Source organism: Xenopus laevis, chromosome 2S (assembly GCF_017654675.1).
Source record: "Xenopus laevis strain J_2021 chromosome 2S, Xenopus_laevis_v10.1, whole genome shotgun sequence".
Lineage (NCBI taxonomy): Eukaryota > Metazoa > Chordata > Amphibia > Anura > Pipidae > Xenopus > Xenopus laevis.
In genome coordinates this window covers 45,677,167-45,703,286 of record NC_054374.1, presented here as the reverse complement: position 1 = coordinate 45,703,286, position 26,120 = coordinate 45,677,167, and the positions used below count along the sequence as shown (strand labels likewise).

The following is a 26,120-nucleotide window of genomic DNA, read 5'->3' as shown; positions in this document are numbered from 1 at the left end:
TAAAATTGACCCAAAGAAGTACTTACAAATTCATCAAAGATGGCTTGAGCAAATTATCACTACATCTGTTGGAGAAAGAAGGTGAATAAATTGTTCTTCTCATCCCATTTATATGCACAGATGGCATGGGGAGTGTTTCCTGCCTAGTAACATTATTACATTTTATCCATATAGTGCATACATATTCCACAGTTTTTTACAGAGAGCTTTCAATCATTCACATTTCCCGCAGCAGCTACAATATAATTTTTCAATTTATTAAAGGAATAATTCTGTGTGAAAATAAAAACTATGTAAATTAGATAGGCTGCGCAAAATAAAAAATGTTTCTAATATAGTTACCGTATATACTCGAGTATAAGCCGAGTTTTTCAGCATCCAAAATGTGCTGAAAAAGTCTACCTCGGCTTATACTCGGGTCAGCGGGCAGTAGCTGAGATTGCAGTCACTTTTAATCATTCCTATACCAACAGTTCGCTTGGGTAGAGACTGCAATATCACACAGCGCCCTCTGTAGGTTATATGAAAGAATAACAGTGACTGCAATATCACACAGCACCCTCTGTTGGTTATATGAAGGATTAACAGTGATGGCAATATCACACAGCGCCCTCTGTTGGTTATATGAAAGAATAACAGTGCGCCCTCTGTTGGTTATATGAAAGATTAACAGTGACTGCAATATCACACAGCGCCCTCTGTTGGTTATATGAAAGAATAACAGTGACTGCAATATCACACAGCGCCCTCTGTTGGTTATACGAAAGATTAACAGTGATGGCAATATCACACAGCCCCCTCTGCACATGGTAGTGGGACAATGCACACAGTAATCCGTTTGGCAATTCTCTGTCACCATCAACTTTGCAAAGAAGTCCGGTTGATCGCTGGGGGGGTCGCTTTGGCAGAATGGGAGACAGGGCTGTAGTTGTGTCTAGGCTTATACTAAAGTCAATAAGTTTTCCCAGTTTTCATAGGTAAAATTAGGTACCTCGGCTTATACTCGGGTCGGCTTATACTCGAGTATATATGGTTAGGCAAAAATAGAATGTATAAAGGCTGGAGTGACTGGATGTCTAACATAAAAGCTAGAACACTACTTCCTGCTTTTCAGCTCTCTAACTCTGAGTTAGTCAGCGACTTGAATGGGGGGACACATGGTACATATCTGTTCAGTGAATTTGCAATTGATCCTCAGCATTCAGCTCAGATTCAAAAGCAACAGATATGACCCATGTGCCCCCCCCCCCCCTCAAGTGTCTGATTGGTTACTGCCTGGTAACCAGGGTAACCAGTCAGCCTAAACTAAGAGAGCTGAAAAGCAGGAAGTAGTGTTCTGGCTATTATGTTATACATCCAGACTTTATACATTACATTATTGCCTAACTAATTATATTAGAAACATTTTTTATTTTATACAGCCTATCCATTTACAGGGTTTTTATTTTTACACTGAACAATTCCTTTAAACTAAGGAAAACCTAACCAAATAGTTTGCTTTTGGACTGCTGGAGGAAACTAGAGTATCAGGATACAAACAGCATGCACAAACCCTAGTATAAATGGAATCTGGGACCCCTGTGCTACACAACAGCGAATGGCTTGCTGCCATTCAGAGCCACTTATGTCAAATACATTCCAGACACAAAATAGTTGATACTAATCAGGTATGGGACTTGTTATCCAGAATGCTCAGAATACAGTGCTACGCAATATGTTGGCGCTATATAAATACATGTTAATAATAATAATAATAATGCTCGGGAACTTGGGGTTGACCAAAAAATGAGTTTTTCTGTAATTTTTATCATCAAAGGATTCTGTCATGATTTTTATGGTGTAATTTTTATTTCTAAATTACACTATTTACACTGCAAATAATTCACTCTACCATTAAAATTAAATTCCTGAACTAGCGTGTTTTTTTTTTTCTGGGGCTTTCCAGATAATGGGTCTTTCCGTAATTTGGATCTTCATACCTTAAGACTACTAGAAAATCATTAAATAAACCCAATAGGCTCATTCTACTTCCAATAAGGATTAAATATATATTAGTTTGGATCAAGTACAAGCTACTGTTTTATTATTATAAATAAAAAGAAAATAATTTAAAAAAATTTGGATTATTTGATTATAATGGAGTCTATGGGAGACGGCTTTTCCGTAATTCGGAACTTTCTGGATACCTGTATTTGATTAAAATGGAGTATATGCGAGATGGCCTTCTCCTAATTCAGAGCTTTCTGGATAACAGGCTTTCAGATACTTATAAATACAAATAACAGATCTTAATTGTAACAGCATTCTAATCACCTTAAAGGACAAGTAATATAATTTTTTTTTAAAAAAAATTTGTTTTTATAAAATGAAAAAAAAAAACATAACAGCCAGACAAATTTAACTTTAAAACTGCAAAGTCTTTATTAAAAAATAACTTACTGAAACTCCGCTTGCACTCCTCTTCAGAAAAGGCGACAGGGCGACGATCCATCGTTTGGCACTCAATTTCTCCTCCCTGCCTTCTATAGGAGATAGCCAGGGAGGAGAAATCGAGCACCGCACGATGGATCGTCACCCTGCCGCCTTTTCTGAAGAGGAGTGCAAGCGGAGTTTCGGTGAGATATTTTTTAATAAAGACTTTGCGATTTTAAAATTAAATATGTCTTGGTGGTTTTTTTCCATTATATAAAAACACATTTTTTAAAAAGAAATGTTGACGTTACTGGTCCTTTAACAAGTTCCAACTCACTGGCTGAATGTCACTGGTAAGCACTGCAGAAATGCATATCATTAGCATGAATGTGCCTTCAAATTATCATTGCTGCCTGAAAACAGAATGCTCCCAAAATATAGCATCATTTTTTTTAAGCATAAAATAAATCCTTCAAGTATAATGGAAGCTGAAGTTTCTTAATAAAAGAACACATTTGGATTTGGAACTCATTTTTTCCTTTCTGCATTGTTATGACAGATGAGGGGAGGCATTTTGGCAATGCTACAGAACCTGCCAAAAGGTAACAGTGAAGTGATTAAGCAACTGGCTAGCTGGCATGGAGTTTAATGTTACTGGGCATCAACACCTGCTCAATGCATGGGTGGTGGTAGCAAAATGTTTCACTTAGGCAGCAAGGTAGCATTGTCTGCCTCTGCTCATTTTGGTTTAAATAGAAAACTCCAGCATTTTCACATCAGTTCAGTTAATATTAAACACTGACCAGAAGACTAGTGGTTTTCTAACACTAGTGAAATAAAACTGTTGTGAAAAAGAATGCTATGCATTGAAGGAAAACAGTCAGTTAAGTCAGAAATATGACAACCTCTCAACTTTTGATCCTGGGATGATGATGATGATTATGTCAGGGGCTATAGTGATGCAACCGTCTATCAGAAAGGATAAAGTGGGCTCAGACAGAGAAACTGCTGGAGTCTCGATAAAATAAGACTTTGTTCGTAAATTGGCTCTGACAAAGTGCAATTTCGACTATGGTCATAAATAAAATAAAAACAAAAAAAACTACAAAACTGCAAAGTTTTGCTGAATTAAGCTGTTCTTAAAATGTACAAAATTTGTCTTGCATTTTAATGACCCTTTCCTCCTACATATCCATCTGTGATGCCCTCATAGTGATTCTGGCAGAATTGCATTGTTGATAGGCGCACTGCCATCTGGTGGCCACTCTCACCGAGGCAGCTAAAAAAACAGGTACTCTATTAAATATGAAAACAGGAAGTGACCTAAACCAGGAAGTTCTAGAGTTGCTTTCACTTTGTATGTTTTCTCCTCATGACTCTGGGTGTTTCTTCCTCAATCCTGGGACATCAATTGTCTTTTCACAAAAATATCAATATAAAAGATATAAGAACGTTAGAATCCACCAGTATATATTACAAGAAAGCAACTTCTTCTGTTTATTGAAGATTCTAGCTATTGTTTAGCTGACTGTCTAGCTGCACACACACAGTACAGTGCTGTGAGGGCAGTACACCATCCATGCAAAGTTAAAGCACCTAAAACATAACAGGGAACTTCTGAATGGTTTCAATCCAATATGCAAAGAATTACCCATATATCAGACCCCAACATGAAGGTAATGACTGAGCACCCTGCATTTGTTTTGTGTGTCAAAGGAGCCCGTTAGAGTAAGTTCATCCCAAAACCCATATATTTTATGTACATTCTAACAAATACCAAATGGGTAAATATGTCTCTACTCCAAACAACCAAACAGCAATGCTTTGCTCAATTGCCTCAAAATTTACATTTTACAAATTCTATCTCCCAGTTTAGGGTTCATTGAAAACCTGGAATTCATATTAAAGCTCCCCATAAACACGACGATTCTTCTTGCCGAACGACCGATTTTAGGGAAGCCGGACCGATCCATCGAAATTATCGTGCGGTTAGTGGGATTCGAACGATCGTACATCTTACGATTTTTTCGGCCAGGTCAAAAAATCTTTGTCGGTCCCAGTGCAATCTATGTTTGCAGGGCCAAGCAGGCAGCTCCCCTTTGTTTTCCTGCCAAATTGGTCTTTTTAGTTGATGGTAAATTCGTACGATCGTACAATCTGAGAAGATCGTGGTCTCACGATCAGGATATGATCTTTTAAAAATCTCAACATCTATGGCCAGCTTAATACGTGCAGGAATACAAAACCATGTTTTGTTCAATAAAAATATTGCTAATTTTTAGCCGACAAAGAACAAAAGTTACAATGAATAATGAGGAATGCAATAGCTTCACTAAAATCCAAAAAAATAAATTGCACGGTGAGATTGGTTGTGGTTGTATGAACAGTTAGCTTTTTACAGTCACAAAAAGGCAAGAAACAGCAATGCAGAACTGAAAACGTAATATAATTAAAGTAATCCAATAAATCCCTCAAATTCAATAAGGAATTGCACTCATGTTAGTCACTAGACACTGGGCAATTCAACACTATCACAAAAAAATAAAATACAAAAACAGTTTTAAAAAAATGGAAAAGTTCATGTGTGCTTTTTTGCACAAAGTATTTAAAAGACAATGGAAGCATAATTCAAACATGTTACTACAGGTATGGGATCCGTTATCCGGAAACCCACTATCCAGAAAGTTCCGAATTACGGAAAGGCCGTCTCCCATAGACTCCATTATAATCAAATAATCCAAATTTTAAAAAATGATTTCCTTTTTCTCTGCAATAATAAAACAGTACCTTTTACTCGATCCCAACTAAGATATAATTAATCCTTATTGAAAGCAAAACCAGCCTATTGGGTGCATTTAATGTTTACATGATTTTCTAGTAGAAGATCCAAATTACGCAAAGACCCGTTATCTGGAAAGCCCCAGGTCCCAAGCATTCTGCATAATAGGTCCCATACCTGTACTACTACTACTAAACTAAAGACAGAGACTAAAGGCCATTTGGGAATACTGAAGTAGCCACAAGAATAGCTTACGTTAGCTCATATTTATTTTACTACCTGATCTTATTTTAAAGCAGTATGGATTTTAACAACTGATATGTCAAAATTGCAAAAGGCGGCAGAAGAAAGATTAATAAACACATTAGGAATGTGACAGGAGGGCTAAGTGCTTTCTTATTTATACCAAGTATGGATTTATTAAGTTTCTTGTAGAAGAAAGGTTTTTTTTCAGTAACAGCAACCACTCCCATCAGAAAAATAAAAAATAAGATTCTAAATACTAGACTAGTATACATTTGATATGAATTGTAAAAAGGATATGGAAGACTGGATGAGAAGCCACAGTTGTCAAATGTGCTGTAGGTTAAATTAATTTTCTTATATCCTTTTCCTATTACAAAACAGGATAGAAATCATGAATATTTAACCAGATATTCATTTATTTCTCCTCAGGTCAGATGCAAGACAACAGTAAGAGTTGATAACCTGTTGCCCAAAATTAATGCATAATGAATATATGAACACAAAGAAGCTTCCTTCTATTTACAAAGCAAAGTTACTGTAGGTTCAACCAAGATAAACCGATTCCTTCACAAAATATATAAATATATTTTAGAGTCTTGAAGGACAATCCAATCCCCATAATCGAATAATGTAAAAGCTCAAAAATAATTAAAAGAAAAAAACAAAATAAAAAAATGCTGTAAAGAAGTATGATGAAGCCATCCCAAAGTACCATTTTCCCCATCAAGCTAGTTCATTGGTGGAGAAAGAAAATATATTACAGTAAACTGAAGGTAATGGTCCAATGTTCAACAAAAAAAGGTCAACAAGAAGCACAATCACTGAGTTCACTCATTTATCTGTACAAAGAACTGCTGGGGGGGGGGGGGGGGGACACACAACCAAAGAGACTGTCTTTTAACATTCACCTAATCAAGAAAATGCAAGAATTGCTCCAAAGGTCAGGAGTCCATCAGTCCTAAAAAAAAATGACAAAATTCCCCAATTTATTTTTGAAAGATTGCTCTTTATCTGTACAAATATTCGTTGATCTAATACTGTCTAAAAGCTGCCAAATTCTTCATGAAGATGGCTGATGCAGGAGTGACGATATTCCGGAAATATTTAAATAAGTTCATTTTAAATTTGTTTAAACTCTACACAAAATCCGTGCTCTTATCACTTTATATGCACCGGTCTCTCTTCTGACTTCAGTATTTTGTATACTAAACAAACATGAACTTACTTTTATTTATTGAAGATTCTAGCTATTGTTTAGCTGACTGTCTAGCTGCACACACACAGTACAGTGCTGTGAGGGCAGTACACCATCCATGCAAAGTTAAAGCACCTAAAACATAACAGGGAACTTCTGAATGGTTTCAATCCAATATGCAAAGAATTACCCATATATCAGACCCCAACATGAAGGTAATGACTGAGCACCCTGCATTTGTTTTGTGTGTCAAAGGAGCCCGTTAGAGTAAGTTCATCCCAAAACCCATATATTTTATGTACATTCTAACAAATACCAAATGGGTAAATATGTCTCTACTCCAAACAACCAAACAGCAATGCTTTGCTCAATTGCCTCAAAATTTACATTTTACAAATTCTATCTCCCAGTTTAGGGTTCATTGAAAACCTGGAATTCATATTAAAGCTCCCCATAAACACGACGATTCTTCTTGCCGAACGACCGATTTTAGGGAAGCCGGACCGATCCATCGAAATTATCGTGCGGTTAGTGGGATTCGAACGATCGTACATCTTACGATTTTTTCGGCCAGGTCAAAAAATCTTTGTCGGTCCCAGTGCAATCTATGTTTGCAGGGCCAAGCAGGCAGCTCCCCTTTGTTTTCCTGGCAAATTGGTCTTTTTAGTTGATGGTAAATTCGTACGATCGTACAATCTGAGAAGATCGTGGTCTCACGATCAGGATATGATCTTTTAAAAATCTCAACATCTATGGCCAGCTTAATACGTGCAGGAATACAAAACCATGTTTTGTTCAATAAAAATATTGCTAATTTTTAGCCGACAAAGAACAAAAGTTACAATGAATAATGAGGAATGCAATAGCTTCACTAAAATCCAAAAAAATAAATTGCACGGTGAGATTGGTTGTGGTTGTATGAACAGTTAGCTTTTTACAGTCACAAAAAGGCAAGAAACAGCAATGCAGAACTGAAAACGTAATATAATTAAAGTAATCCAATAAATCCCTCAAATTCAATAAGGAATTGCACTCATGTTAGTCACTAGACACTGGGCAATTCAACACTATCACAAAAAAAATAAAATACAAAAACAGTTTTAAAAAAAGGGAAAAGTTCATGTGTGCTTTTTTGCACAAAGTATTTAAAAGACAATGGAAGCATAATTCAAACATGTTACTACAGGTATGGGATCCGTTATCCGGAAACCCACTATCCAGAAAGTTCCGAATTACGGAAAGGCCGTCTCCCATAGACTCCATTATAATCAAATAATCCAAATTTTAAAAAATGATTTCCTTTTTCTCTGCAATAATAAAACAGTACCTTTTACTCGATCCCAACTAAGATATAATTAATCCTTATTGAAAGCAAAACCAGCCTATTGGGTGCATTTAATGTTTACATGATTTTCTAGTAGAAGATCCAAATTACGCAAAGACCCGTTATCTGGAAAGCCCCAGGTCCCAAGCATTCTGCATAATAGGTCCCATACCTGTACTACTACTACTAAACTAAAGACAGAGACTAAAGGCCATTTGGGAATACTGAAGTAGCCACAAGAATAGCTTACGTTAGCTCATATTTATTTTACTACCTGATCTTATTTTAAAGCAGTATGGATTTTAACAACTGATATGTCAAAATTGCAAAAGGCGGCAGAAGAAAGATTAATAAACACATTAGGAATGTGACAGGAGGGCTAAGTGCTTTCTTATTTATACCAAGTATGGATTTATTAAGTTTCTTGTAGAAGAAAGGTTTTTTTTTCAGTAACAGCAACCACTCCCATCAGAAAAATAAAAAATAAGATTCTAAATACTAGACTAGTATACATTTGATATGAATTGTAAAAAGGATATGGAAGACTGGATGAGAAGCCACAGTTGTCAAATGTGCTGTAGGTTAAATTAATTTTCTTATATCCTTTTCCTATTACAAAACAGGATAGAAATCATGAATATTTAACCAGATATTCATTTATTTCTCCTCAGGTCAGATGCAAGACAACAGTAAGAGTTGATAACCTGTTGCCCAAAATTAATGCATAATGAATATATGAACACAAAGAAGCTTCCTTCTATTTACAAAGCAAAGTTACTGTAGGTTCAACCAAGATAAACCGATTCCTTCACAAAATATATAAATATATTTTAGAGTCTTGAAGGACAATCCAATCCCCATAATCGAATAATGTAAAAGCTCAAAAATAATTAAAAGAAAAAAACAAAATAAAAAAATGCTGTAAAGAAGTATGATGAAGCCATCCCAAAGTACCATTTTCCCCCATCAAGCTAGTTCATTGGTGGAGAAAGAAAATATATTACAGTAAACTGAAGGTAATGGTCCAATGTTCAACAAAAAAAGGTCAACAAGAAGCACAATCACCGAGTTCACTCATTTATCTGTACAAAGAACTGCTGGGGGGGGGGGGGGGGGGGGACACACAACCAAAGAGACTGTCTTTTAACATTCACCTAATCAAGAAAATGCAAGAATTGCTCCAAAGGTCAGGAGTCCATCAGTCCTAAAAAAAAATGACAAAATTCCCCAATTTATTTTTGAAAGATTGCTCTTTATCTGTACAAATATTCGTTGATCTAATACTGTCTAAAAGCTGCCAAATTCTTCATGAAGATGGCTGATGCAGGAGTGACGATATTCCGGAAATATTTAAATAAGTTCATTTTAAATTTGTTTAAACTCTACACAAAATCCGTGCTCTTATCACTTTATATGCACCGGTCTCTCTTCTGACTTCAGTCGTTTTTTACGAGGTTGTACAAAATCATCATCATCTGAATCCTCTGTTACATCTCCATCATCATCCTCTGGTTCAAACTCTGGCAATGGTTGGAAGGTCCTGTCCGGGTAGATTTCCGGAAGTTTGTCCTCAAAATATAATGCAACAGCCTTTCCTGCTTGGGCAACTTCGGAGTCATTCTGTGGGGAAAAAGAAAAAGACTTTAACTTGGGTTATGCACAGAACTTTGCCAAGTTTGCGTGTTTTTAGAAGCTTACCTGTAGATTAATTTCTTGTGTGTCTGCATAAACTTGAACAACTTTCATCATCTAAAAAGGACACCAGAGTCAAAAAAAAATAAATTCAATATTTTCTAAGCTTCATAAGTAGGGTTTAAGACCAAATAAGGTCATAACATGGAAAAAAGTTATGACCAGATTGCATCAAATTTAAAAAAAAAAAGAAAGAAGTCTGGTAAAACTCTTCTGATCAGAGAAGGCGTGTTATTCAGGTTTTAAATGCGAGTATACTTCTATTCAAACATAATTTTCACTTTTTGCGACAAAATTGTGTTAATTTTTACAAAATTATCCAAATATATTATTTCGCCTTAAAGGTATTTAAGTCTTCTTTAGTATTTATGGATACATGTGATTTACTCTTGGTCAATGACCAGAAAAAATTGTCAGTGTCAGGCAGAATGTGAAATCCATTAAAAAAGTAAACTCTGCCTATGGATTTTGGTGACTGAAAATTTACAGCATCAGATAATTTTTCCTTATAAACGCGATATATCTACTGCTTCACTTGTCATCTCACACATTAGGCAGTCCTGACAGCTGTCAAGAACTAGATTTAACATTTACTTTAATTGTCGCATAACTTATGCACCAGATAAAACCAGGGATTTTTTTCCCACACATATTTTCTTCAGGCCTAGTGCTTTGCATAATTCTCTACACATTTAAATATATGACATGCCTGCAAAGAAAAGTGATTTATTTAATTAATTTCATTAAAGGGGAACTAAAGTCTAAAATAAATAATGATTGAAATTCAGTATTTTGTATACTAAACAAACATGAACTTACTGCACCAGAAGCCTAATTAAACAAATGATTTATGTTTTCAAAGTTGGCCACAGGGGGGTTCACCATCTTGTAACTTTGTTAAACATCTTTGCAAGACAAAGATTATGCACATGCTCAGTGTGATCTGGGCTTCAGCTGGGAGGTTAAGTTTAGGGATCATCATAAATTATCAAAACAGCACAAGTCAAATAATATCTGCCATAGAAGCTGATACAGAAAGACTGATTAATAATAAATATATGCAGACTGTACTGGATCTGCGGATAAAAATCTCTACACAGTCGCCAGCTGCTTTATAGGGAAACAAACAAAGCTGCTCAAGGCCACAGAAGGTGGGGGCTCCCCCTGCATTTGAAAGTATGATTGTTTCCCTGCAGAACAGTTAGGGAAGTTTCCTATCTGCAGCTGTCAGAGCAAGTAAATGATTGGAGAATTTTTCTGCATACAGTCAGGTTTATTATAAAAACGGTACAAATTTGTAATTAAAATATATTGGAGATAGATCTATTTTTCATAAAAGATGGGATTTTATTTCTTATTTTATTTCTGTAAACACATTTTTAGTTCGTATACCCATTTTAACTATGTTAGCTGGGATCAATTACTTTGGTTATAGCAAACAATCATAATGGCTGAAGTCATGGAGACCGACAACCCCTGCTGTAGCAGATACCTATAGTCTATAGTTTGTGGTAATACGGATGCACAAAACCCCAGGCAAGAGGGAAAACGTTATCACCTACAAAAATAGTTTCTTGGCTGAAGAAATTAATTTGTAACACAAACCTGTGTTTGAAACTAGGAAATATATCAGGGATGATGAGAAATTAACAAAACCGTAGAAGTATAATTCCTAGTGTTCTTTATAAGTGCTTCCAGAGGATGCTAGAGGTTTCAATTTAACTGCAGGATGGCAAATTTGACATTCCTTGTCACTATTAACATCCCAGGGTTCACTATTAATTATAATATATTGCCATCGTTATTAGGCTGTTAAAGCAGCTAGAAGAAATAGATGGAGGATTGCCATTTGGATATCCAAGTCATTTCTTATATACAGTAAAGTAATTAATTGGTACTTGTTAAAAAGGGTAGTCCTAAAAATTTACTTTTAGGGTGGCGTGGTCAGTAGTTTTCTAGATCAATTTGCAAGTAGTTCTTTTTATTCAATTTAAAAAAAAAAAAAAAAAAAAGTTATTTGTGGGGTTTTTTTTCTCTTTAGTCCCTAAGCTTAGAATTGAAATGGTTCCTAGGGTTAACAGCAGCATGGAAGATAGTACAGCATAGAGTCTTAGGCCAGTGGCACACAAAGCGCTTTCCCCAATGGAATTGATATTCAAGTGGACAAGTAGTGTACATGTATACGGGGTAGATTTCAGTATGAAAATGCATCTCTCTCATCAAAATTTGCTCCAAGTGTGTGCTCAAGGACAATACTGTTCTCTGCGCAAACAAGAAATGGTGAGAGCCATTCTCTGCTATGTATAGCACCAGCCTTTGCAGGAACATGACAAATTTTAAATTATATAATCTAAATGTCCGATTGGAAGATGAATAGGTTGGTTGTTTTATAAAAAGCTATTAAAAGTGGACGTTCCTTAAAACAGATCTGCCTGTAATATGCTCCTGTAATATGCTCTAAGGCAAACTGGTTCAACTTGCAAAACTAGCATCATATTTCGAGAACCTTGTCACATACAGTATTATTCTCTATCACTAGCAATCAGATTTTTTACATGAATGTTTCTCCTGAACAACCACCACTCAATATAGTCATGGGCAGTCCTCTACTGTCATGCCACATTCATTTAGTTCCTCTGCACTAATGAAAATTTGACAAAAGATCTGACAGATATGGTCACAAGATAACTTTCCATATATGCTCTGAATGCCACAGCTGTTCTACAACATATATAAACCGGGAGGCAATTAGGTTTTAGCAAAATAACTGAGCAATAACCAACTATTAATGCCTTTTGTTGATAAATACTGCAAAAACATTTTTAATAACTCTAAAATGCAAAAGTGACGTAATACCTGAATTGAAAAAAATGTTTTATAGTTTCATGGATGGATTCAGTTTCAGTTAAAGGAAAACTATACCTCCAAACAATGTAGGTCTCTATAAAAAGATATTGCATATAACAGCTCATATGTAAAACCCTGCTTCAATAAAATAAACCATTTTCAAATTACTATACTTTTTTTTGTAGCATGTGCCATTGGGTAATCATAAATAGAAAATTGCCAAAAAATAAGGGCCTAGGATTCACAGCGCACACAACCAAACCATACATGTTAGGTCACATGAGCCAATTAACATACAAATTTCTGTCTTTTGCTTCCACACTTCTTCGTGTTACAGTAAGGGGCCTATTTACTAAGGGTTGAAGTGAGTTCGAAGTGAATTTTCGAATTCAAAAACTTCGGATTTTGAAGTAATTGTTGGGTACTTCGACCATGGAATAGGCTAAAATTCGATTAGAATTGAAAAAATTTGGAATATTCGACCATTCGAAAATTGAAGTACCGTCTCTTTAAAAAACTGACTGACACCGCCACCTTAAACCTGCCGAATTGCTATGTTAGCCTATGGGGACCTCCTAGGACCTATAGTCGAAGTTTTTTTATTTTTTTTTGAAAATCGTTCGTTTCGAACGATTTATACGTTTGATCGAACGATTTGAATTAGATAGAAAACAACTAAATTTAAAAAAACGTCAACTATCAAATTTCTACAATGCGATGGTCGAATTTCGACGTTTTACCGCTTCGAAATTCGACCCTTAGTAAATGTGCCCCTTAGAGTTTTAGTATTTCTGGTCAGGTGATCTCTGAGGCAGCACACAGACCATCTTGAAACGGTGGTTCAAAGCAAGAGATTTAAAAAGGCAATATTTACTTAGATATATATACCAGTTTGGTAAGATTCTTTAATATGTTGCTCAAGTATTCATTCTGGTGGTATAGTTTTCCTTTAAGCACAATAAATCAGATTTAAGAATTGCATTTACTTTATCCCTTTACATGCCACAGATCAAAAAATCTGCAGCACTTTCTTATGTTACATGGTAATCTATGTGGTATTGTGGCTAAATATTAAATATCCAGTTTCTGCAACTGCGGTTTGCTATTTAAAATAAATGGTCGAAAAATGTTAAAACTGGCTTGAAATGCCACTACATAGAAAATAAGGAGTTAAATGTGCTTCTTCATTAAACCTTTTGTCTTCTAAATGTGGACCCCAAACAGCTGCCCTATAAAGACTATGGGTACCCCTCCATCTCTGAATGTCTGGCCCCATTCTAGCTCTCAGTGACATGTAGGGGGCAATAAACTTGGTTGTGTTATTGACCCGTATGTTGCACCGTGCAAGCTAGTTCTTTAGTTTCAAGCACACTGACAGGATTTTTATATGCTGCAGATATTAACTTTAAATTAAGAAGGTAAACATACTTCATTGAACCTTTCACAGTTCTTAAATATTAGCCTGACATCTGCAACGAAATCTTCGGGTGTTTGATAGTGCTGTGAGTGTTTCTTCTGTAGCTTATTTTTCACCATAGAAAGATCCATAGGCTTCTTAATAATTTTGTAGTAGTTTGGTATCTGCAAAGCAAAAAAAAAAAATCAGAACAAGGAAAAGGAGATTTTGTGTACTCACCGTTAAATCTCTTTCTCTTCAGTCGTTTGGGGGACACAGGGACAGTGGGGTATAGCTGGAACCACTAGGAGGCAGGACACAATAAAAAAAATAGAAACTTGATCCCTCCTCCTCCTCCTGCTACACCCCTCCTCTGTAGGCAGAGACACTCAGTTCGTACCAAAGGAGAAACAGTAGGTTATTAATAATCAACAGAAAATCTGATAACTAATTACAAGAAGAACAGAGTCAACCAAGTCTGAAGCCAAGAGAAGGCCTCTATCCAGGGAGGGAAGCCCTGTGTCCCCCAAGCGACTGAAGAGAAAGAGATTTAACGGTGAGTACACAAAATCTCCTTTTCTCTAGGTCTGCTTGGGGGACACAGGGACGTACCAAAGCTGTCCCCTGAATCTAGGGCGGGAAGTAGAGGCCTACGTGGAACCAGCCACTGCAGCCTGAAGTACCTTCCTGCTGTATCGGGTGTCAGATGCCACAAGGTGCCAAACTGGTAAAATTTGGCAAAAGTATGGATTGAAGTCCACGTTGCAGCCTTGTTCTGCTGAGGCTTGGTTTCGAAAAGCCCTCTGGTGGAATGTGCCCTGATTGATCTGGGGGAACCTGACCCTGTGATGAATAGGATCTCTGGATGGCCTGTTTTATCCATCGGGAAATGGAGGTCTAAGAAGCTGGTGTGCTTCTAAGGGCCTGAGGGAAGGACGAACAAGGAGTCCGATAGACGGATGTCCTCGACCCGGTGCAGGTAAAACTTGAGGGCCCTAACGGGGTCGAGGGTGTGCAGTGCTGCTTCCTTCGCATTGGAAAGGGATGGGCAGAAGGTAGGAATCGTAATTTCCTGGTTGAGGTGGAAAGTGGAAACCACCTTGGGAAGAAAAGAGGGAGAAGTATGAAGTACTGCCCTGTCGTTGTGGAAGGTCAACAGAGGAGACCTACAGGAGAGGGCAGAGATCTCAGATACTCTCCGTGCTGAGGCAATAGCCATCAGAAAAAACTGTTTTCCATGTGAGCCACTGAAGTGGAATATAATCCATGGGTTTAAAGGGAGCGTGTTGCAGGGCACGTAGGACTAGGGTTAAGTCCCAATTTGGCACCGGTGAAAGTACCGGGCGCTTTATATGGGCCATTCCCTGAAGAAAAATCCTAACATCTGGGAACAAGGCGAGAGGTCTTTGGAACAGGATGGAAGTGCCGAAAACTGAGATTTCAGTGATCCGACGGACATGTCCAGGGACAGTCCCTCCTGTATAAGGCCAGAAGGAGTGGAGTGGAAAATTCAGTGAATTGAAACCATTACATTGGCACCACCAATGGTAAGTGAACCAGACCCGATGGTACGTCTTGGCAGAGACCGGCTTGCGGGCTGCACGCATGGTAGAATGACAGTGTCAGAGAACCCCTTCCGTCTCAGGATCGCGGTTTCAGTAGCCACGCCATCAAATTGAGGTTGGCAGGACAGTGGTGAAGGATTGGACCCTGAGAGAGAAGGTCCAGGATGAGAGGCCAAGGTTCCTCTACTGAGAGATGTACTAGATCCGAGACCCAGGATCGACGGGGCCATGTTGGAGCTATGAGGATAAGTGTAATGAGTTCTCTCTGAAGCTTCTTGATCTTTCTTGGAATGAACGCAAGATGGAAGTCCCAGGGAGAGGTGAGGGCGTCTGCCGCCAGATGGTCCCTGGACATTGCAAAGAAGAGAGGAACTTTACGATTGTGATGTGATCGACCTCTGGCATCCCCCATCTTTGAGTGATCTTGTGGAAGATGTTGTCATTTACAGGCCACTCGCAGGGATCTAAGGATTGTCTGCTGAGATAATCTGCTTCCCAGTTTAAGAGACCTGGAATGAAGATGGCTGACAGGCGAGTCGGATTGCCCGTATCTCAAGAAGGTTGATGTGAAGACATTGTTCCGATAGAGACCAGCGACCCTGCGCTGACCGACCCTCTGCACTGCTCATATACTGACGCACTGCTCCCCAACCGGAGAGGCTTACATCTGTGGTGAGCAGTCACCATTGTGGATCCCCTAGGGGTCTGCCCCTGGTCAGGTGACTGGTTTGCATCAACCAGAGAGAGAGACTCGAATCCTGCGGGATAAACGAAATTCCAGGAGAAGGGATTTATGCCTCCAGGCCGCAAGAATATTCCACTGAAGCTCCCTGAGGTGACGCTGGGTGAAGGGAACTGATTCTATCATCGAAACCATGACTCCCAACACCTTCATGTAGAATCTCGCGGTGTGGGACTTCGAGAGGAGAGACCGCACGAGGGTCCGTAGATGCTGGACCTTGTCACTGGGACAGTTTGTGTCTGGGTGTTGATCTGCATCCAGAGGAAGACCATGGATTGGCTTGGGGTTAACGAGGACTTGTCCAGGTTGATGAACCAACCAAACTCCTGTAATCAAACCATGGTGAAGTGCAACGCCTGCTGGGCCACTGCAAATTAAGGTGCCTTGATCAGGAGATCGTCCAGATAAGGAGTTATGGAGATCCCCCTAGCGCGGATTAGAGCAGTGGCCACCGACATGATCTTGGTAAAGACACTAGGGGCTGAATTCAGGCCAAGGGGAAGGTCCGTGAGTTGGAAGTGGCGATTTTGGAAGGCAAATCGCAAGAATCTATGATGGGGACAGAAAATTGGGGCCGCAATGACAGACCTGAGGGATTCAAACTTGAACCTTCACGGTCGGATGAAAGTATGGAGGTCCTTGAGGTCCAGGATTGGCCAAACAGATCCATCCTTCTTGGGAACTACAAACAAGTTTGATTAATAGCCTCAGAATCTCTCCTCAGTCGTTAAAGGGATGATGACCTCTGAACGGATAAGCTTGCAGATTGCGTCGTGCAGCGCCTGAGCCTTTTGATGCCCCTGAGGATATCTGGACATGAAGAACCGGTGGGGCGGGAGAGAAGCGAATTCTAGGTGGTAGCCCTGACTCACGACCTTGTGTACCCAGGCGTCTTGAGTAAAATTCTTCCAGGAGTCGGCAAACCAGCAAAGTCTCCCCCCCCTACGGCTGAGTCGCTGAAGGGAAGAAGGGGTGAGTAATGCAGACGTGGGCTTGCGGGACTGCCAGGATGGCCTGGACCTTCCACTGAAGCGTCCTCTGCAGGTGGTGGAGTGTCGTGAGAGACTTTTTTGAAGACAAGTCCGCAATTTCATCCAGAGAGATCTGCTAACAGATACCGACAAGTCAAGTCAGCTGAAGTTCTGCTAATCACCTGTAGTGCATCGAGGGAGGCTTCACATAGGTAGTCAGCCTCCTTGATTTGCGAGGCCAAATGAGCGAGTTCTTCACGGGGGACCCTTGTGGCAATCGCTCGGCATAAGGCGTCCGACCAAGTTTGGACGGCTCTACTTACCCAAGCCGAGTCTAGAACCGGCCGGAGGGAGGTATCTGAAGCAGAGAAGAGAGAAGAATGCCCTCAATCTTCTTGTCCATGGAGTCCTTGAAGGAGGCTGCATCAGGAACTGGTAAAGCAGTGTCCTTAGATAGTCGAGACAGGCGCGTCCACTTAAGGTGGGGAGGTCCACTTTTCCGTTAGATCCTGTGGAAAAGGATATAGTTTGAGAAAACGGCAGTTAGCCTGGAAACATCCCTCTGGCTTGTACCATTCCTGTTGGATAATTTGCTCGAGTTGAGCATGAGAGGGAAAAGGAAGATGAGGACCTGCTGCGGCGCTTAAAGAAGGAGGTACTGCAACTAGGTTCAGGCTCCTTTAAGTGAAGGGTCTCTAATACTGAAATGAGGGAATCAATGGCCTCGGAGAGTTTGGGGGGATTCCCCTTCCTCTGGGTCGGAACTGTGAGATAGTTCACCATCAGAAAGAGCCGGATCCTCCTCTGAGTCAGGCGGCAGGGATGAAGTAGTGATGGATCCGCCTCACACTCATCCTCAGAAGGAGAGGGGGCTCTACATTTTGGAGGCTTAGGCCGAGGCTTATCTAGCCACGCTAGCAGTTTATCAAGGGAGAGAGCCAATTTAGGAATGCCGGTGGCAAGCTTAGATGCCCATTCTGGGGGAGGCTGGGGGTCCAGGGGGGGTGGAGTCCCAGGGCTGGCCTGATGGGTCCCCATGGGAGGCTTGGCTTACCTGAGGACGGAGTTCTGAAGTTTCCGAAACTGCCTCAGGTGGCTTGCACGTGGAACACAGAGGGTCCTTGTGACCAGATGCGGCATTTGGCACAAGCTAAATACTTAACCGATGAAGTAGTTGCTGGCCTGGAAAAAAGGTTATCACCTGTACCTTCAGACATGGTGTACACAAGCTGTTCCTGTAAGAGAGGAATTAAGTTAACAATATATAAAATGTAGGTTATATATATAACTGAAAATGCCTCCCCAGGGTACTGCTGGGAGCAAAGCCTTGGAGGAGAGTAAAGCCTGATAAGGCAGTAATTACAAAGCCTGCTGCCCTGTGGCAATAGCTAAAAACCCCACTGTGTCAGAATAACTGCCCTGTTGTGTTCTTCAAAAAAACAGGGGCGGGGGGGCTGCGCAGAAGAGAAGCTGGGGAAGAGTTCTGCCCAGCGTGGTGAGTCTGCTAGTAATGAAACCTCCTCCAGAATCAATGGGAAGTAGCTGCCTGGGCGCACAATGGAGAGTGCGAAGAATGGCCCCTCCCCTAGCAGTGACGTATGGTGCAGACGCACACCTTGCATAAGGCACTGGCGCGCACTTTTTGGGTTGCGCACAGGGTGGGAGTACAGTAAGTGCAAAATCTGCCCCAGCCGTTGCCTCCCCAGGTAGAGTGAAAGACAGCCCCAGTGAAGTCTCTCGTAAAATAGTGGTGCACAACCGGCGCTAAGCCCACAATAACTCTCTGCTGCTGACAGTGAAGACAGTAGGAAACATAAGTGCCATTCCCATTCTGGACAATTTGTAGAGATGACTGGGGATTTGGCAGCTGTGCTCTCAATCTCAGTAAGGCACCCCCGCTCCAGGTGTAGGAAATGAACCAATTAGTTAGAGAACTGAGAGAAGCAAGTGAAAAGGCAGAACTTGCTGCTAGGTGCTCTTTATTGCACATAACATGCCAGAAGCCCTTTATCAAGTGCCTGTGTGTTTGGTGGAGGCTGATTAAGATACTGCCTGGGTCTGAACTAGTGACCTGCAGGTTGCAGAGGGGAGGGTGCTCAGAGAGTGAATAGGCTGCTATTAAGGATATATGCTTACCTTAAATGAGCCACGGCAGGAGTTCCCAGACTTTAGTCTAGGGATCCTTGGGGCATATAAGGAGGAATGAGCCACAGGATGAACCTGGCTATACCTCAACCCTGTGTCCCGGCCAGCGCATCCTCTCTCTGGATGTCAGAGGGAGGGAATCAATACTGGATGGTCAGTGCAGAGCACAAGAGACCTCGGTGACATCCTCAAGTAATGGATCAGACTACTCAGTGTAGCTGTCCAGCTCCATATGATGTGAAGGAATTGTAATGAAATAAAAATAAAAGAGCAAAATAAATAGTAAAATACTCCTGAATGCAGGAGACAGTCCTAACCTCCTGAGGACACAACGAAACTGAGTGTCTCTGCCTACAGGGGAGGGGTATAGCAGGAGGAGGAGGGGTCAAGTTTCTATTTTTTTTTTATTGTGTCCTGCCTCCTAGTGGTTCCAGCTATACCCCACTGTCCCTGTGTCCCCCAAGCAGACCTAGAGAAATGTCAGATATGTCTAATAATAAAATGCTTAAAATGGCAAAGTTAAATCAATGACTGGAGCAGTAACTTACAGAGTAAACCCTTTGAATAAGAAAATCAAAGCATATATAACGAAAAGGGTTTTACCTTTTGAAAAATCAAAGCTTAAATTTTACCACAAAACAAAATTCAATTCAAATTTATTAAGTATATTACATTTCGAGGTCCCTAAGCCTTGGCATAAATGTCAGTGTGCTAGGGTAAATTTCATGCTTCTATACATGGCTGGGAGTTGATGCCAGGTTGTGATAGGCTCAAGACTTTTGACCATCACTGTGGCACATTTATAAAATGTCAAAGTAATTTAAGGCAAAATATACATTTTATTAAAATGTAATTCCCCCCCCCCCCACAAAAATGTAATCAGTGAACAGCCTCTTTGAAATCTTTAGATACTTGCCACTCTGGTTGTTAAAAGGTTAACCGTAATGCTGCACCATCCCCTTAAAAAAAAAAAAACCTCCAAAAATTTAAAGTGTTTTAATGGAATGACAATATAATGTAGTGTTACCCTGCACCGGTAAAACAAGTGTGTTTGCTTCAGAAAGACTATTATAGTTTATATAAACAAGCTGCTGTGTAGCCATGGAGGCAGCCATTTAAGCATAGGACACATAGTAGAGAACAGATAAGTTCTGAAGAATCCCATATCCTGTGCCTTTTCTCCTTTTTACAGCTTTGAATGGCTGCCCCAATCATAATCTTGCCACTACAGCGGGAGTGCCCATACTTTACTAATGCGAGGTCTACTTTTTCTAATGTTGTCCCATTATGATCTACATTCATAAAAGCATGTTAGCATTCTGTTGCTTAAATACTGATTTGTGGGGAAATGCATATTGCTATTGCAACTATTTGCAATTTAACCTTAACATAATAAATATCTAAATGAAAAGCATGAAATAAGATGGTGCTTTAGACAAGCTGTTTGCTGAGAGTGTCTTGAGATCTACTGATCACCAGCAAAAGGTCTACTGGTAGGTCCCAATCTACCTTTTGGGCAGCCCTGCACCACAGGATTACAATATGGTGATAGGAATTGTCGGTTTGGACTGATTAAAAATCAGTCCAAAGGAAGAACAGTTGTTTATGCCAAATAGAAAGGATCTGGGGGTTTTTGACGTAAACTCTTCTACATTGCTTGCTCCATGAATAGCAAATTGCAGTTGCTGTTTGCAAGTATGGAAATACATTCAAGAAGTTATATTAATTCAATAGTGCTCATGTTACAAGCTCTACTTTTACAGTGCTACTGGTGTGAGCAGCGTTTATTATGTATTAACTCAGCAGCTGGTACAGGTGTGTAGTATTTTTCTAGAGAACTGCTATATTCTGTCCCACACGGTTCATTAAATATATCCTTCCATTGAGCTCATTTGAGATTTGCAGTGAACGAGTGTACATGTTCCAGGTGCACATCAATGAATGCGGAGGGCTGCTGTCAAGCAACAGCTGTGGATCTGGGGGTTGCAAATCCTTGCTTTGAAGTTATTACTTGGCTCCATTACAGCTGGAACTCTTTCATGAAATAGGGAAAATGCCAAACCAAACCATGCAACTGCTTGCACGCGGGAAGCAAAATGTAGAGTGTTTCTCTTTAAAGTCTCGATAGGTGTGGCTCAACTTTTGCCTTTAAAGCAGTGATCCCCAAACATTGGCTCGTGAGCAACATGTTACACCCCAACCCCTTGGCTGTTGCTCCCAGCGGCCTCAAAGCAGGTGCTTTATTTTTGAATTTCTGGCTCAGAGGCAAGTTTTGGTTGCAGAATATCAACTGCACTGCCAAACAGAGCCTCTTGTAGGCTGCCAGTCCACATAAGAGCTACAAATAAGACAATCACAGCCCACTTTTTTTTTTTTTTTAACATTTTAGGGTAAGGCCACACGAGGATATTCGGGGAGATTTTGTCGCCTGGCGACTAATCGCCTCGTCTTTTGCGCAACTATCTCCTGCCTCTGCGTTTTTCCCCATAGGCTAGAATGAGGCGATGCGTTTTCTATAGTCGCCTGAAGTTGCCTCTGAGGCAACTTTGGGCGACTATTGAAAACGCATCGCCGCGTGTGTATTAGCGCAGGCGACTTTTGATTCTAGCCTATGGGGAAAAACGCTGAGGCAGTTTGGGGAGATAGTCACGCAAAAGACGAGGCGATTAGTCGCCAGGCGACAAAATCTCCCCGAATATCCTCGGGTGGCCTTACCCTTAATGTGGCTCATGAGTTTAAAAAAAAAAAAAAGTTGAGGGACCTATAAAAGCAACTAATTTAATATATTTTGGAAAAGATTTATACACAGTTGACCACTTTGGGGAAAAATAACATTCACATCCTACTTACCGAAGCTGGCACAGGCTCCTGAAATTCAATGCTTAATTCATGACAGTAGAGATAAAGCAGAAGCCGTTCACATTTCTTTGTAAGAGACATGACCAAAAAAAAAAAAAAAAAAAAAGGGGAGAATCAATCAAAAGAATGCTTGAACATAGAAGAATACCCAAAACAGAACTGAGAACTGTACTCCTGTTCTGCATGTATTTTTGCATTTCTTTAACATCAGAAAAGTGTGTGTGTGAGGGGGATATCAAGCTATAGTACAAGGGCAGCATTGCTAAATAGTGACCATTATAAATGCCTGCTCATCGCCAAAGAAAAACAACTGCTTTTCAATTAACCAGAACCCAAGGTAACACACCATTACCAAATCAATTATTAGTATTCTAAAATTCTGGTTTAATATCTTCCTCTGGCTCTGTGAACATTCTATTGTAGAATTTCTTTTTTTGGTGATGTTATCAGTCAGAACACCTATCTTACTAATTAATTATATTATTATTTAAATGATTATATAATATAAATTATGGCTATTGCTGAAGTGCTCTTCATTCATTTTGTTGCAGCATTCTGTCGGGTGCACAGTAGCAATGAGTGAAATTTTTCATGGGGTTTTGCCACAAAAATTACGCCCATGGACTCCAATGGGTAAGAAAAGTGTCACACAACGAAAAAAATTGACACTCCACATCATGCCACAAAATAAACTCAACGCCCATAGTCCTCAATACATTTTGGAGAATCTTCACTGTTTCGCAAATTTTTGTTGACGCAAACGGGTCAGATTCCCCCCATCACTAATGGACAGGCTACAGGTTTTGTTGTCCTAATTATGATGGAACAGACTTTACCAAAGCATTTGTCAAATACCCACAGCCTTTACCCATAACGCATGCCTCCCAACGGCCCATTTTCTGCACTGAATACAGAAAAAGATAGAAGTTTCTGAAACTTAATTAAAGAGGCTTTTGGCAGAGAGCCCAGAATATGCAGATCCTGAACTTAGATACATTTGTACCTGTTATAATTTAAGATAAACAAATCTATTGAGAGAACAGAGAAAGGAGAATTTCACCTCCATTACCAAAACTGTTCTAACAGATTAAACATGACATTATACTGCCAGAAATGTGTTCAAGTGTTCAATGTGTGTAAAGAAAGCTTTCGCCAAGCGTAGTATAGCTGTTTACATTTTTCAAACGTTGGGAGATATGATGATGTGCGACAAATAGATAACATTTATAAGGTTATTTTTATAAAAATTTTCATATTCTTGATTGCACAAGAAGCACTGCTTATCATGGTTAACTTTCACCAATTCTAAAAATGTTGATATACTAAACAGATGGAGCTTTTAACCAAGTACATCACAAGTGACCCAATAACTTCTTCTTTGTTTATCACAAAAATAAGGATTGGAGAAATTTTTTTTAACAGGTAAAATGACACAAAGCTTCTGTAACTGGACAAAATTATTTTGCAGAAGACTGGCATAAAGACATCTGAAACTCACGTTTATTGCAAGACACATTAAAGAGTTATGTTACAGAAAAAAAAAAAAAAAAGTTTCTAATTAGGGATGCACCAAATCCAGGATTTGGTTTGGGATTTGGCCAGGATTCTGCCTTTTTCAGCAGGATTCAGATTCGGCCGAATCCTACTGCCTGGACGAACCGAATACAAATGTGCATATGCAGATTAGGGGTGTGGATGGAAATCGCGTGACTTTTTGTCACAAAACAAGGAAGTAAAAAATGTTTTCCCCTTCCCACCCCTAAAATTGCATATGCAAATTAAGATTTGGATTCGGTTCGGCCGACTCTTTCACAAAGGATTCGGGAGTTCGGCCGAATCCAAAATTGTGGATTCAGGGCATCCCTAGTTCTAATGTTACCCTACAGAAACATAAGGCATAGGTGACCTATATTAGATGTGAGACACAGCAACATCAATTGTAGCATAAAAAGATGTAAAAGCAATATTTCACAATTAAAATTAAACTTGGTAAAGAATGTATAGGTCATTTTTTAAAATGGATGCATAAAATGAAAGCTATATGGCTAATAGGCCATTAAAGTAGATATATTCTGCATGTCTGCATAGAAATCAGTGTCGTCTGGAAGATTCACGTGGAGAGGTAACATACAATTTCATGACTATGATGGGTATGAGTTTGAACCACATTTTACATTTGTTTTACTTATTCCTTATGTTAGCTTGGGTGGGGGTAAGTATACACAAGTTTATATACTGTATATCCCACCAGTTTTTACAGCTACCAAAATAACTTAGCCCTTGTGTTATAATTATCACTTCAAAAAAGCAAATGTTGATTGTGGTGGTTCACCAGGTCTGTCTTTAGGAAACTATCTGTAGCAAACTAGATGTACATTGTATTCTGATCCCGACTGCTCAATACCTCAGATAATAAAAAGATACATACCATTTGGTCTACAGGACTTAGGCCTGGTACGGTTTTTCCTTTCTTGCTGTGTTGAGAATTATCGCAGTCATATTCAACTTCAGGTTTATTCAAATCTCTGCAGAACGTACAAATCCATTCACCGCTGAAGGGAAGCAAAACATATTTTAGCAGATTAAACTGTTGTTAACATCCACTTATATACCTAGTGAGGTTTGCTTTGGAATACAAAAGTCATTCTCTAGCTCCTGACACACTCATGTGTAAACGAACAAGTGTTTTTATTTAAAAAGGAAAATACTTTACAATATGGTATTGAAAATATTTAATGTTTTTTAGAGTAATTTGTAAGAGTTATTGCATCTGGAAGCAGTATGTGCCTTATAACTTCATTTATTTGCATTCATTTTGTGCGGAATTAAGCTTTAAGAAAGAGGTACTGTACTTTTCGTCAAAGGATTATTAAAAGTTGCCATACTGAATCTTTTTTATTTTATTTTTTATAAATATGTTCGAAATAAAAATCTGATTATTAGCAGGAAGCCCCATAGAACATATCAAATACTACAGTGAAGCTCATGCTGCAAGACAATACTGCGCAATGTTTTTGTTTTCCAAAGCATTAAAGGGGCATATACATCAAAAAACACCTTTGCTAAATACGTGTACAATAAATAGGAACCAAGTTGAAAATGCTTATTCTTTTAATAAGGAGGGGGGGAAAAATCCTACTTTTTTCTATTATAAAATAATGCAAAATTAGTTTTCAATGACCGTACGATCTTCCACAGAGCAATTTGTATATGGGTTATAGAACACTAGGAGATTAGTCACTATGGCACTTCTGCAGGGGACTTATCTGAAGATGCTTTCTTCCTTGCCAGTAAAGAAAAACACACACGTTGCTTTAGGTTAAATAAATAGGAAGTATGAACCGGTAACTGGAACACAGTGTGAAGGGAGATATATTTCCCCTAGGTTCATGTCTTACTCACATATGTACAGCAGTTTTGAGTGGGTTAATTCCCCTAGAATGTCTCACCTGGGGAATAATTAGCAGGCTATATCTGCTAGCTGCTAGAGAGGGTTGGGGCTCAGAGAGGAAGATTGAGACACACACTGAGGAGAGCTGGGAGCTGAGTGCAGCCATTGGAAGCGGCTGTTTATTTTTCCCCAAAAGGAAAGGACTTTGTAAAGGTACTGTGACTCTGGGGAGTTGTACTGTTTGTGTTTGACCAGGAATCCCAGGACCGGGACCGGTAGTAGAGAGGGAAACTACACTGTGTATTACAGCCCAAGTGTGGCAAGGATTTTGTTTTGTTTTATTTTGTTTTATGCTGCTTTGCTCACAGAATCTTTATATGTGAACAATAAATGGACTTTGTCCTGTTCAAGACCCGTCTGTTCGTATGATCCTGCTCACAGAAGGGAAAGAAGAATTGAACCCCATCTCAGATACCTAAGGGTTCTTGCACTCAAGTAGATTAGTCGCCCCAGAGGCAACAAGGTGAATTTCGGGTTGACTTATCTCGTATGTCAG

At 39.4% G+C, this 26,120-nt stretch overlaps 1 protein-coding gene across 4 annotated transcripts in view; it reads right to left on the bottom strand.

The window, feature by feature from the left end:
• Positions 1–5,833: 5,833 nt before the first annotated feature.
• Positions 5,834–26,120, bottom strand: part of trim33.S (tripartite motif containing 33 S homeolog) — a 90,997-nt gene continuing 70,710 nt past the window's right edge. For 2 of the 4 annotated variants that reach the window (XM_041583228.1, XM_041583227.1), the window contains exons 16-19: positions 24,602–24,725; positions 22,165–22,239; positions 13,924–14,076; positions 8,595–9,576 (exon numbers count right to left, since the gene is read on the bottom strand). In XM_041583228.1, coding sequence (XP_041439162.1) covers positions 9,361–9,576; positions 13,924–14,076; positions 22,165–22,239; positions 24,602–24,725 — 568 coding nt within the window. In that variant the 3' untranslated portion in view covers positions 8,595–9,360. Of the gene's footprint in view, positions 6,563–8,594; positions 9,577–9,654; positions 9,706–13,923; positions 14,077–22,164; positions 22,240–24,601; positions 24,726–26,120 lie in introns of those variants that run through there. The other 2 variants (XM_041583224.1, XM_041583225.1) reach the window with 2 other exon arrangements.